The sequence below is a fragment of the Myodes glareolus genome, chromosome 13 (genome assembly GCF_982192425.1).
Source record: "Myodes glareolus chromosome 13, mMyoGla1.1, whole genome shotgun sequence".
NCBI classification, from domain to species: domain Eukaryota; kingdom Metazoa; phylum Chordata; class Mammalia; order Rodentia; family Cricetidae; genus Myodes; species Myodes glareolus.
Window position 1 is genome coordinate 50,071,429 of NC_142038.1, and position 15,236 is coordinate 50,086,664.

Consider the following 15,236-nt stretch of genomic DNA (forward strand, 5'->3'; position numbering starts at 1 on the left):
ATACACAGCACTTAATAAATCTCTTGGAAAATCAGGAATGGAGGGTTTGTTTAATAACAGCACCATGTTAGAATACAAGACTGGACGTTTTTTCTCCAAGTACTTTGAAGACGAGTTTTACTATGTGTGCTAGGTGATATTTAACAATAGCTGGGGGACGGTAAGTCAATTCAGAGCTAGAGACAGGGGATCCATTGTTGACAGAAACATGTTTAAAGCAACTCCCCCGAGAAAGCAAGAATATCAAAGCTAAGTATTGCTAACAGACAAACACGAGAAAATCTAAATAACCTGCTCTGATTATCCACTTCACTGAGAATTAGAAATGAACTGATATCACTTAGCTTAGGTAAAACAATGATTATTTCAGGTGAAGTCATCCCGAGACATTCTAATATTTTATAACCAAATCTTGAAACAAATGAGGCACTTCTTACCTGAAGAATCCTGATTATATGATTTAAAGGCTGAATATGTGCATTTCTGGCGTTTTACTAACAGAGGTTGTTCCTTGAAACAGCACTCAAAATGCGGAATATTTGTTTCAAGTTTTCCATTAAAATTGAATTCTGCATTTCATATGCATTTACCGGAAAGGTGGGATTTGTCAAAAACTCACCTGCCCAGGGTGATTTGATTCTGATTCCTGTCTTTCCCTTTCATCTCTATCCAGGTGGGGGGGTAGGCAGGGACTGAAGGCCATGAGGTCGGTCTTGGGCGGACCCTCACCAGAGCACACCCTCTGCCGCCTCTGCTGTGAGTATGACCAGGTCCCCACTGCGCTGGAACACACCAGCACTGGCTTCCCAGGTCCACTGGTGCCCTCGCTATTCGCAGGCAAAGCCGAGCAGCGCAGCGCGGTGTACAGCAGCAGCGAGAGCACCAGCAGACTGGACACCGCGCAGATGGCGATGATCAGATAAACGTTGACATCCACCAGTGACGCCTGTGAGACTGAAACACGCCCGGATGTCTGTGAAAAGGACTTTGGCGCCTGGCCGCTTTCCACTAGAGACACTAACACAGTTGCAGTGGCTGACAGTGCAGGCTCTCCATGGTCCTTCACCAGCACCAACAGAGTCTGTCGAGCAGCATCCGCCTCATCTAAGGCACGCGTTGTGCTGATCTCTCCAGTGTACAGACCCACGCGAAAGGGACTGCGCATGCTCCCTGATGCCGACTGCAGCTCATAAGACAGCCATGCATTGTAACCAGAGTCCGCATCCACTGCTCGCACCTTCGCCACTACATGCCCTGAACCCACTGATCTAGGCACAAGCTCGCTCACTGACCCGCCGGCTCTTACAGCTCCGTGGGGCAGCAGCGTGGGAGCATTGTCGTTCTCGTCCAGCACAAACACCTGCAGAGTCACATTGCTGCCCAGGGAAGGCACACCAGCATCCCGCGCGCTCACCTGGAACTGCAGCAGCTCCAGCTCCTCATGGTCCAGAGGCTGCAGAGCGAACACCTTGCCGCTCTCCGCGTGCACAGACACGAAGCTCGACAGCGAGCGCTCGCCCACCCGCCGCTCCACCAGCGAGTAGGACACCAGCGCGTTCTCCTGCGAGTCTGCATCCGTGGCCGACACCGTGAAGATGTGCGCACCAGGCGGGTTATTCTCCTTCACGAACACCGTGTATTCGGGCTGGGCGAACGTGGGCGCGTTGTCGTTCACATCAGCCACCTCCACCGACAAGCTGACGGTGGTCCACAGTGAGGGTGAGCCACCATCCCGGGCTGTCACAAGCAAATCATAGGCTGGCACCCTCTCGCGGTCCAGGCTGCTATCTAATACCAGGGAATAATAGTTCTTAAAGGTGGATATGATCTTGAAGGGAACACTGGGTGTCAGAGAGCAGGTCACTTGGCCATTGACTCCAGAGTCAAGGTCGGATACGCTAATCAAAGCAATGACTGTGTTTGGCTGAGCATCCTCTCTTACTGGGAGGGACAGGGAAGTCAGTGTCACTTCAGGGGCATTGTCATTGATGTCTAAGATTTCTACCGAGACTGTACAGTGACCTACCATTGGGGGCGTCCCCTTATCCGTAGCCAACACTTCAATTTCATAAAACTTGTTTGCTTCATAATCTAAAGTTCCGTTGACCCTTAATTCTCCGCTGTTTTCATCTAGTGTAAATAAAGACCTTCCACTGGGCTTGATTGACATCAAAGAGTACTCCAGTTGCCCGTTCACACCTTCGTCTTGGTCTGTGGCGTTTAACTTTATGACAAGAGTTTCGTTAGCAGCATTTTCCATTATTCTTACCTTGTATTCTAAATGATCGAACTCCGGGTCATTGTCGTTAACATCTAAAACACGAACCCAAAGCTGAACTGTACCAGTGAGTTCCGGCTTTCCCCCATCTGAGGCTGTCAGTAGCAAATTAAGTTCCGGGGTTTTCTCCCGATCCAGGGTCTTCCTTAATATAAGTGACGGCCTTTTAGTCTGCTTGCTATTTGTAGTTGATTCTAAAGAAAAATACTCGTTTTGACTTAATCTGTAGACTAATACAGCATTCTCCCCTATGTCGGCATCAGACGCTCCCTCTAGCGGAAAACGTGAGTCTGGTTGCTTGGATTCATAAATCAGCAGCTTTTGTTCTCTAAGAGGAAACACTGGAGGGTTGTCGTTAATATCTCTCACCTCCACCTCCACGTGGAAAACCTGCAGCGGCCGGTCCACGATCACCTCCAGGTGGATGCTACACTCCGCGCTCCGCCCGCACAGCGCCTCTCGGTCGATGCGAGAATTCACAAACAAAATGCCATTCTGCAGATTTACCTCCAGAAGGTCCCCGCGGTCCTTGGACGCCACCCTGAACAGGCGGGGCACTAGCTCCGCCAGCTCCAGCCCCAGGTCCTGAGCGATGCGACCCACGAAGGTTCCGTGTTTGGCCTCCTCGGAGACGGAGTAGTGGAGCTGGCCGCTCCCTGCCTCCCAGTCTGCGAGGAGCAGAAGCCAGAGCAGAGGTTGCAGAGTGCAGGATCCACTTCTCTGAAAACCTAACATTGCATATAAAATCGGCCTCCAAAATGTCCCCTTTCGCTGCCTGTATCGGATACTTGTCTTCAGATCCAAATGCCGCTGAATTCTTGAGAAATTTTAAAGGCTCCTTTTGATAGCAGCATTCAGCGTGATGGAGTCGGTTTTGTACGTGGAGTGCGGGACTCTTCGGACCAATTTATGAATGAACTCTTTTCACTGAGTAAAGAGCGACACCTTGTGCCTGAAAACGTGAGTACTTGTGCACATCCACCACTGGAGAACTTCATCTTTTATATACTTTGCCCAAAATAATTCCAAAATGCACATTTATTGAATATTCTGATTTTAAGTCGCGTTGAAGTGGAGTGTATGTGAAGGTGGCACTTTCCTTGAATAACATCAGATTAAATATCTACAAAATTGTAATCTTATCTAAACACTTGAAGAAAAAGAGGGCTCACTTCTTTAGGTAAACTTGAAAGCCTAGAGTTAAACATTTTCTTAACATCTTGTCTATCATATAAAATATTATCAGATTTGAACTCTTCTAGTTACAGCCTCTCTTACTTAGTCTGCCAGGAAATTCAATGGAAAAGACATAGCTTTTCCAATGGTTGGGTCTAGTTTGTTGTTGTTATTTATGGTTTGGAGTTTTGTTTGAGTCTGCAAAACCCAAGGTCTGTTGGTGCTAGGCAAGTCTCAGCCTCTGAAATTCCATAATAACAATGTTCTGTACACTGCACCCTTAGCTATTTAGATTTGCATTCTCTTATATTTTTTTAAAAATTAAATTTTCTTGAACAGATTTATAAAGTTTGGATGCATGCATCTTTTGTATAGTGATCAAATCAGACTTAATACATCCAACATCTCAAACATTTAGCATTTTTTGATGAAACTATCAAAGTTAATATCAACAATATCCCTTTATCAATGACATCATTCCAATTTCTTCAGCTCTGATCCTTTATCTTTCTACATTTCATTGTTTCCTTGCAATAAATTACTGACTCTATGTTCATTGCAGAGTAAGAAAACAAATATTTTCAAGTTTTATAATTGGAAACAGAATTCACAAAAGAAAAGTCTGTTGACATAGATGAATTTTGCATTTGCCATATATGATTTCTCACACAAACCATATTGTCGGTAATAGGATAGCAACAATTTACTCATATAATCATCAATAATATGACAAAGGCAGCCTTTTAAATCACAGGATGAATTGTTAGCCATTGAAATAAGTAAAATTACCATGAAAATCTCTACACCAGTTTGGTATTTCCATGTAACCAATATTAGTTTTATTTAAATAAAAACACAATAAAAATATATTTATGGAAAATAGCTGTAGTGAAGAATTTGGGGTTTTTATTATAAGTCATCAAAAAGGTAAATTAATTTTATGATCTCTCCTCTAAGTACATGAGATTGTGTTTGAAACACAGAAGATACTCAAAGAGTTGAACTAAATGACAAATGACCTTAGAGTCTGAAGATTTAATTTCCTACAATACTTAGTGAGAGACGAGAATTATTGAGTATAATTTTTACTTTTCTTTCAAGACAATATTTCTCTGTGTAGTGCTGGCTGTCCTAGAACTCAGTTTGTAGACTAGATTGGAGTTGAATTCAGAGATCCTCCTGCCTCTGCCTCTGAAGTGCTGCCATTGAAGGCTTTATGCCAACACTTCAGGCTTTAATTTTCTTTTCTTGAAGATGTAGCTATGTTTTCTCTATCTTTTTATATATACTGGCAATTTAGAAGGCAAATAAGATGAGACAACACAGGTTTGAAGCAGAAAATCATTCAGAAAAGAAACAGCATTTTGTTATAAAGGAATTCTTTGAGAAACAAAGGCCCAAGTTGACTTCGAGCTACCAGACTCAAGTAGCTCTCCTACTTCAGTGTTAAATGGTTTTTAGGGTTCTTCTGCAGTTTACAACCATTACAACAACATATGAAAATGCCATAAACTGTCACTTTTTTCTGAATCATGAGTTTATCAACAAACATACACACGTCATTAACACAGAGATGCCATTACTGCCACTCTGCTACTGTTCTGCTTTTCATTCTCCCAGCAATGTCACAGCACTGGGACTCTCAAAAGTAAATGTAAGTAAGCTTCTATGTTAAAAAAATCAAGAAAAATATCTAACAACTCTAAAAACAGCAAATTAATTTTCTTTTTTTTCAAGGATCAGGAGTTTGGGGCAGACTTTTTCTGTGTAGTCTTGGCTGTCCTAGAACTTGCTGTATAGACCAGGCTGTTCTGGAACTCACAGAGATCTGCCTACCCCTGCTTCCCAAATGATGGAATTAAAGGCATGCATTACTACTGCCTGGCAAGAGCAGTGAATTCTATTATACACCTGTAAAATAATATAATCATGTGCAATCAATATAATACAACATTATATAAAATAGCAATAAACTGAACACAATATGTAAAGTGTGTCAGATTCATATTGAACAAAAGGAAGCAATAGGTCTCCATACACACACTGTTATAGGAAATAGTATTTGAGATACAATAGGAACTTTTCCAAGATAAAGAAATATAAAAATTCTACCCAGGAGAGATGATGATATTACATATCTATATTCTAACTTAGGTGTTTCTTTCCAATAATGCATAGTTTGGGGTGTATAAATTCTGAATAAACTCCAATTCGAAAAAGTTTGATAACATGTGTAGACCAATGTCACATCTTTTGTACTTTGACTAAAATTGTTGAGGTATAACTATCTCACCATTCATAGTGAACATATTATACTCACTCTAAACTTACCTGTTGGAAGGGGTTCAACATCTAGCTGTAGATTAATCTTAAGAAATCATATCAAGATCATTGTTAACATTGAGTTTGTGAAAACCAATTGGAGATTTCATGATCTGTATGCTTTACTTTTGCAAATTAGTTTGATTAGATGTAAATTCTACCTCCACACCTCAAGAAATGTATATTAAAATGCAAAGTTTTATGTCCTCCTAACCTGTGTTATTTTGTATATCTGATGCTATTCTTTCTTGCAAATGTAAGCCACAGAAATGAATTTCAAAACCATTCTCTGAACCCTGGGAAAAATTTCAAAATCAGATTATAAATTTGCTTTCCAAACACTATGCTAACAAAATTATAGGATTTACTAAATGGTGATAACTCTGCCCTATTGTGGTTTACTAAAGGAAACAGAGGAATTTTCTCTCAATCATTTGTTCAGTTTGCACAAGCTTTTCGATCAAAAACAACAATGACCCTGCGTCAGGGGAAAACTGTCAAACAAGCTGATCTCTTAGTTCGAGGCCAGTCTGATCTATAGAGTGAGTTTCAGGACAGCTAGGGTTATGCCAAGAAAGCCTGTTATGAAAAACCAAAGTGATAATAATAACAGTGAAAAAGACTACGTCCATAAAGACCTGTACATATCTAAAGATTTTCATAGGAAACCAACTCCTTTGAAGATGTTAATGAAGTATACAATGCTGTTCAATGATCTCAAATCTTTTGGCCATATTTAGAATCCTCAAATTATCGTCATCACCACTTATATTTGTCTAAAACACTATTATTATTCACGTACAAAAAGAGATCATTTTATATATGATATTTGACTGAGTTAAATATGGTATTCTGCTCTTCTGCAGGAATATTGTGAGCCAAAGTCCAGATTTTTTTCTCATGTTTTAAATGATTCCTATTTACATCATTTCTGAATGACTGACCCATAGTTCTTATTTAGTAGTTCTTGATTATTACACTGAATAAATATCTCTCTCAATGTGGAATTGATTAAAATAAGTTAATTTAACTCATGAACACAACTAAAAATATCACTCAATATAGAAAAGCATAACTCTAGCTCAATACAGCATTTATGCAAAATTTATGATTAATATAATCATGGAGAATTTTTATAACCAAGGCAAAAAAGACTCATGTGCACACACCTTATATTTCACTTTCATTGAACAGAAAAGAGGTTTACTGAAGAAAGGCCAACATTGTGGTGACAAAAGTGACTTTAGATTCTAAAAATTTGTACTTAAATGTCATCACTAGACAAGACAAATACCTCCGATTTTCATATCCCATCTTTAAAACCCAGACAGTCATAGGTAGTACTAGTGTTATTATACATAGCATGAAGAAAGAATTACTAAATAATATTCATGATGACAAAAAAATTAAAGACAATGAAGAATGCTAGATTTCCAGAATGTTTTAAATGAGCTATCTCAAGAAGGACAAAACAAATAAATTTAATAACTTCGTAAATTACTGTAGGGATTAAATGAAATAATGTACAGAGGCCCTCACAGCAAGTCTAACAAATTGAAATAATTCATACAGTCTGGTTTAACATACACCAAGCAGTATTTTCTCACACTCTATAGTCTATACAAGTCGGCAGTGCGGCAGGGCATGGTGGTGAGCACCTTTACTCTCACTCAGGGTACAGATATAGGCAGATGTGTAGAGTTATTCTGTTTGTAATCTAACAAATAAAGCTTGCCTGAAGATCAGAGTGCAGAGCTAAACCACTAGTTAGCCATAGAGACCAGGCAGTGGTGGCACACACCTTTAATCCCAAAGAGACAAAGGGAGCCGGATCTCCGTGAGTTCAAGGCCACTCTGGACTACACCAGATTGAATCTGTCTAAAAGAGAATCAGAGCTCACACAAAGGTGGTCCCAACACTTGGGATCCCGCACCTTTAATCCCAGCACTAGGAAGGTATAGATAGGAGGGATATGGAGAGAGGACTATAAGATTGGAGGAGACAGAAGCAGAAATGTAGTCTGAGGATTCATAGAGACAATCAGTCTGAGGTTTATAGAGAAAAGATTCAGTCTGTTCACAGAAACAGAATTGTCTCTTCGGTCTGAGGAATCGGTGGAGACAAAAGGTTTCTCTAATGACTGGCTGAACTACTTCTTTGATTTCTCCGTTTTCACCCCCTAATATCTCACTCTGAGTTGTTATTATTAAGATCAATTAGAATTCGTGTTACAAGATCTCTGTGATTTCCAGGCCAACCTGGTCTACACTGTGAGTTTCAGGTCAGCGAGGGCTACACAGTATCTTTCTCAAAGAAAACAGATATTGGGCAGCATGAAATAGGGCATACGGCATGGTTACCTTTTGTGTGATTTTTCTAATATTTATTTTCATGAAAATCATTTTCCACAATTCATCATTTAAGGTAGTTGTGCCTGCTAACACCGTCATGGATTTCTATTACCTCTACCCTATCTATAGCATGATTTACTTTCTGTCTGTGAATATATATGATTTATTTCTTCAGTAGAATTAAGGGGTATGTTTTTTGCCATTTGACCAGCACAGGCCATGGCGTTGGACTTCACCACAAATGACAAGACTCTCGGATTCAAAGCGCAAAGAAGTGAGGATTCCCTAACCCTAAAATCCTTTCACACAGCTTCTTGACAAGGACCAAGAATTGAAGAAAAATAATGCAAATTCATAGTGAGAGAAATTTATCAAGTAAGTGGAAGAGCTCAGTAAGTTAAAAACTTTAAGAAAACACGAGTGGTTAAAGAGAATTAACATCACATTAGGAAGCGTCTAAAATGCTGTCTATCCAAAGCGGCTGAGGGCTTTGAAGAAGCTGTCCTTGAAAACACAGCAAGACTTGTAAGAGAGGAGTAAGTAAGTACAACGCTAGAACTCTACCCACTTCAACTGTCAGCTCACAAAACGTGCTACTGAATATAAAAATCTCACATAAAAAATAAGGTGCTTCAAGCATGCCCATCTCCATCAGTAACAGGCAATTTCATAGTTTATAATAAGTTGAAAATTCAAATCAAATTTAAAAAATAAATAATACACAAACATAATAGAGGGGAAAGGGCACCTGTTAGAATAAGAACAGTAAATGACTACAGGTTTGAAAGTTAGATTCGAGCCCTGCCTATGCCCTGCATTTCCCATTATGGTCCTTACTTCTTACTGGCACGCGTGCTTAATTTAAGGAAAACAATGGCTCATTCTATTGCTACTACTACTATTACTGTTATTATACACAGCACACCAAAAGAATCACTAAATCATAACCATGATGACAAGAGTGAAAGGCAATGAAGTGGCTAGATTTCCAGTATTCTTCAAATGAGTTGTTGTGAGAGATTAAACAAATAAATTTAATGCTGAAGATAGAATCGTAAATTGGTTAATATCCGTGACATCATCAGGCATGGAATGTATTCCAGGATTCTGGTACTTACTTCTTAAAGATCTCTTGTTGGACACCACTTTCTCCAGAACCCAAACCAGGGGGAACACTGGGACTGAAGGCCATGAGGTCTGTCTTTGGCAGGCCTTCTCCAGAACACACCCTCTGCCTCCTTTGCTGAGAGTGAGAGTAAGACCATCTTACCTTTGCTAAGTATTCTGACTCTAAGGGCGGCTGTCTCTCCGCTGCTGAATCCGGACCTTGGGATAGGCTGGGGCTGAAGGCCATGAGGTCAGTCTTGGGTGGACCCTCTCCAGAGCACACCCTCTGCCGCCTCTGCTGTGAGTATGACCAGGTACCCACCGCGCTGGAACACACCAGCACGGACTTCCCCGGAGCACAGGCTCCATTGGTGGGCATCGCTGAGCAGCGCAGCGCGGTGTACAGTAGCAGTGTGAGCACCAACAGGCTGGACACAGCACAGATGGCGATGATCAGGTACACGTTGACATCCACTAGCGACGCCCCGCGGCCATTGGCATCTACCAATGCTTTTGATGAGGTTTTTGGAGCTTGGCTGTTCTCAAGCAGAGAAACTAGCACTGTGGCTGTGGCAGTCAGCGCAGGTTCACCATGATCCTTCACCAGCACCAGCAGGCGCTGGTGCAGCGCATCCGCTTCATCCAGGGCGCGTGTGGTGCTGATCTCGCCAGTATATAGGCCCACGCGGAATAGGCTTCGGGAATTGCCTGCCGACGTCTGCAGTTCATAAGAGAGCCAAGCATTGTAACCAGAGTCTGCATCCACTGCTCTCACCTTGGTGACCACATGACCCGAACCCACTGATCTAGGCACAAACTCACTCACTGCCCCTACCGCTCCCACGGCTCCATGGGGCAGCAGCGTGGGAGCATTGTCGTTCTCGTCCAGCACAAACACCTGCAGAGTCACATTGCTGCCCAGGGAAGGCACACCAGCATCCCGCGCGCTCACCTGGAACTGCAGCAGCTCCAGCTCCTCATGGTCCAGAGGCTGCAGAGCGAACACCTTGCCGCTCTCCGCGTGCACAGACACGAAGCTTGACAGCGAGCGCTCGCCCACCCGCCTCTCCACCAGCGAGTAGGACACCAGTGCATTCTCCTGCGCATCTGCGTCCATGGCCGACACCGTGAATATGTGCGAGCCAGGCGGGTTGTTCTCCTTCACGAACACCGTGTATTCGGGCTGAGCAAACGCGGGCACGTTGTCATTCACGTCAGCCACCTCCACGGACACGCTGGCGGTGGCCCACAGTGAGGGCGAGCCCCCATCCCGGGCTGTCACCACCACCTTATAGTCAGGTGTGGTCTCGCGGTCCAGGGCGCTGTCCAGCACGAGCGAATAGTAATTCTTGAAGGTAGACACCAGCTTGAAGGGGACGTCAGGGGTCAGGGAGCAGGTCACCTGCCCGTTGTCACCAGAGTCACGGTCTGTCACGCTGATTAGGGCAATAACTGTCCCCAATGGGGCATCCTCTCGTACAGGGAGTGATAATGATGTTATTATTAACTCGGGAGCATTATCATTGATGTCCAGGACTTCAATTAAGATTGTGCAGTGACCAAACATTGGAGGACTGCCTTTGTCGACTGCTTCTGCTTGAATCTTCCATAGACTAGATTCTTCAAAATCTATTTTTCCACTGACTTTAATTTCTCCACTGGCTGAATCAATATGAAAAGTAGCTTCTGTCTTAGGGGAAACATCCGTTGCAAAGGAATAAAGAATATGACTGTTCGAACCTTCGTCCAAATCCGAGGCATTTAGTTTAACCACCAGGGTACCATTTCTTGCATTTTCTACCAGCTTCACCCGATAGACTGCTCTGTCAAACACTGGCGCATTGTCATTTACATCCATCACTGTGATATGTAGTTCCAAGGTGCCCGTGAGCTCGGGTTTGCCCCCATCCGTTGCTTTAACCACTAAGTGAAGCTCAGAAGCTCGTTCTCTGTCTAAAGGTTTCTTTAACACTAGTTCCAGTGGTTTAACCTGCTCATCTGTAGTTGGTACTTCCAGGGAGAAATACTCACTGGAACTCAGCCTGTAAGTCAGCAGAGCATTGGTTCCGATATCTGCATCTGAAGCGCCCTCTAGTGAAAAACGAGAGTCTAAAGCTCTTGTTTCCGAAACAAAGAGACTTTTCTGTGCTGTCGGGAACACTGGAGGATTATCATTAATGTCCCTCACCTCCACCTCCACGTGGAAAACCTGCAGCGGCCGGTCCACGATCACTTCCAGGTGGATGCTACACTCCGCGCTCCGCCCGCACAGCGCCTCCCGGTCGATCCGAGAATTCACAAACAAAATGCCATTCTGCAGATTTACCTCCAGAAGGTCCCCGCGGTCCTTGGACGCCACCCTGAACAGGCGGGGCACCAGCTCCGCCAGCTCCAGCCCCAGGTCCTGAGCGATGCGACCCACGAAGGTTCCGTGTTTGGCCTCCTCGGAGATGGAGTAGTGGAGCTGGCCGCTCCCTACCTTCCAGATTGTGAACAGCAGAAGCGAGGGCAGCAGGCACCAGGATCCCTGGCAGTATGCCATGGCGACAAAAGACATAGTGTCTTTGAGATTTTATTTTATTATTATTCGCAGTAGTAGTAGTATTCTTGCTTCAGGATAATCGCAACAATGTGGGTGCTGTTTATAATCTTTAAAGTACTGGAGCAGCTTCTTTCCGGTCTGCAGATGGTCTGAGTTTCTTCCCTTAGCGCTCTTGTTGGAGAACAACGACATCCTGTGGTTCAAAGTGTAAGTGCAATTGCGCTCTGCGATTTAAACCTACTTCGGAATGCCATATTTGTGCTTTCCTTTGTAGGTTTCTAGTTCACATTTCAATAGCCGGTAGCTGATTAAAGGTTGTTTTATCTTAGACTTACAGTAAGTTGCATCTTCTATATAGACGTCTAAGAACATACTACTGCAAAGCTGTATTACTGTGTAAATATGAACAAATTACATTTGCATTGGCGATACAGCTTTTTAAGAGTTTGTAAGAAATATAACATATTGGAAAGCCGTGTATCCAACCTCTTCCTATAACTTTGTAATTGTGTTCCGCTGACTCTTTTAAAATACTAAATTATTCTGATTATTTGATTTAACTCTATAGAAAATAATTGAAGATGCAGATTTTCTGTTACCACCACAACACAATGGGATTTCAATTCAATACTAATAAGCTATTTACTATTTTATCCAAATAATTCTTTATTTGATATTAATAAATTTACTCAGCACAGATAGTGGGAAATTGAGAGCCTATTTTTAAGGCTATCTAATTTTAAAGTTTTTGTTCAGTCATTATCTCTGTTCAGGATTAGGGTTATTTCTGTCATATTGGAAAACTTCAATGTCAATTATACTTATTACTTACTTGGAAAAATTAATTAATTTTCATCCAAAAATAGTGTCAGGAGTTCTAGTTATATTTGTCTGTTTATAGTATTTTCTTAGAAAACTATGTGAAGAGTCTGGAATATAAAAGGTATTCTAAGTCTCATTCACTCAATTTTATATTATCATATTTAATCTGAGCTACAAAAATATATTGGAATTTATATGGGATACTTATAAATGGCAATGAAGTTCATCAGCATTTTGTTAAAGAAGAAAATGTTTTAATCATCTCAAGACTATATGGAACCAATTAATTAGCATCTGAATCTTGACAGTAATATTAAGTCATTGAAAAACTCAAGTATTCCTTCACTAAAAAATGATTGTAAGTGGATACCCAAAATAATCAACTTTATTTTCTTTATGTGAACTTCAGTTTTCAATTGAACACACCAATAGTGACTTAATGACCATGAATCTATACCAAAGATAGTTCCCATTATCTGTAATTGTTTTTGTGATTGAAGACACAAATCCTAAACTAATACATTGCATTATTTAAAAGAGAAAGAAAAAATTAGCCTATTGAGCTAATTAAAGTAAGAAAAAGGATCATGGTGAAAATTTTAATCTCTTGTTTTCTGAGTAAAATAGGCAATGTCTTTTGGAAAGATTTCATACTAAATGAAGGTCCATTACTATTTTAGATTGAAGGATTATGTTACCAATATGCATATAAAGAGTAATTTTTAGATTTGTGTGCTTGGGGGTTTGCAGAACTAGTTAAAGGATCATGAGAGAGGTAGAACAATTCTCAAGAGGTGAGAGATAGAGCAGGTACTGTAAAACATGAAACAAGAAAACAGAAAGTCAGGCAAACTAGGGGCAGAGAAGGGCTCCAGACAGATAGAGAGGGAAAAGAGGAAGAGGAATGAATGACAGAGGAATGTGACAGATGTGTGAAGATGCCATTACAAAGCTCCTTACGTTAAATGCTAGCCTAAAAACTTGATTTTAAAAAGTTTAAAGTGTAATTTGCAATGTCTTGATGTTACAAGGTTTCCACGAATCTAACAATTATACTATAACAGTAAGTCCATCTGCTAATAACATATCTCAAATACTATCAAGCCAGGTGTAATGGTGCATGTCCCTCATCCCTGCATTCAACAGGCAAAAGAAGGATCGAGAATTCAGGGACTATACCAAAATGATGTAAGAGGAGGGTGGGGAAGGAAAAGAGACAATTAAAGAGAGAAATAATAAAAGACACGATTTGAATTTCACAGGGGGTTACTCCTAATAGGTACTTAAGAGAAAAGGGAAGACTTAGCTACACATTTATTTTAACTGGACTGTTAGCTGTATTTCTCTGGGTTGTGTACCCTGGATATTGTTCTGAGTTTATTCACAGATGATCTTATAAAAAATGATAACATGAAAAAATGAATTAAAAGTAATAGCAAAGTCACCAACCTGAAAAATATACAATAACTCAGTGAGTTTATATCTATTTGAAATATCAAAAAAGCAAAGATATCTACTATTATACATATAAACATATGTATGGTCAATAAGAGAGAGAGAGAGAGAGAGAGAGATGAGAAACACAGAAGAGACAGAGAGAGATAGAACCAGAAGCAGGTTCTCCTCTTAAAGTTGACGGCCAACCCAGGTGTAATGAATAGGTCATGCCTGTAATCCTGGCACCTGAGAGGCTGATACAGGAGGCTCACTCTGACTTTGAGGCCAGACTGAACATAGTGATTCTAGGCCAATCTGAGCTATTGTGAGACTCTGCCTCAAAAACATAAAATAAAATAAATAATTGGAGATCCAACTCAGGATAACTGAGACATTTGATTAATATGAGCTCTGACTACAGGAAAACAGAACATTTTGATATGACTTCAAGTCTAAGGTATATATTTCATAAGTTTACTTGATATAGTAGCTAATAAATTTTTAACTTAGCATGCATTTATCATCAATAATCTCTAAAATTTGGTATCAAGACCAGCCATGAAAATCTGGCAACTGAAGGCAATATTGTGTTTGCATTTTTGCCCTGATTTTTGTGTTGTCAAACTTGCTTAATGATGTCAACTTTTGTTGGAATTTATGTGTGAAACACAGACTGAATAACAAATCCGTAGTAAATGGGAAAGGACAAGAAATTGCTAAGGACCAGAACTGAAATGATAAATGCTGATTGTTTGGGTGATGTTGGAATTACTTTGAAAACTGAAACCATGAGTTATCAGATACCCACTAGTTTCAGTGAAGCATAATTGATTGGGTGTTTTTGTCACCATATCTATTACTCAGGGTTCTTGGGAGGAGCAGAACTTACAGAACATTTATTAGAATGGCTTATAGACTGTGGTCCAACTAGTCCAATATGAAAGTCTACCAACGAAAAGTCCTAGAATCCAGTAGTTGTTAAATCCATGAGGCTTGATATCTCAGTTGGCCATTAGTATACACTAGAATCCTAAAGTAGATTCTAATGCGAAGAAAGGAATGGACTCACAGTCAGAGCAAGAGCAATCAGGCAGAGAGTAAGCTTCCTTCTTCCATATCCTTTATATAGGCTGCCACCAGAAGGTATGTCCTAAATTAAGGGTGGATCTTCCCACCTTAAAAGATCTGGATTAAAGGTAT

General features: G+C 41.0%; 1 protein-coding gene across 9 annotated transcripts in view; it reads right to left on the reverse strand.

Annotated features, from left to right (window-relative positions):
• The window catches only part of LOC125390504 (protocadherin alpha-7), a 212,358-nt gene that overhangs the window by 147,329 nt on the left and 49,793 nt on the right, over positions 1-15,236 (reverse strand). Inside the window, exon 1 of one of the 9 annotated variants that reach the window (XM_087896128.1) lies at positions 9,399-11,915. The exons of 7 other annotated variants lie outside the window; for them this stretch is intronic. In XM_087896128.1, the coding sequence (XP_087752254.1) occupies positions 9,399-11,792 (2,394 nt within the window). In that variant the 5' untranslated portion in view covers positions 11,793-11,915. Of the gene's footprint in view, positions 1-619; positions 3,182-9,398; positions 11,916-15,236 lie in introns of those variants that run through there. One more of the 9 variants, XM_087896129.1, reaches the window with a different exon arrangement.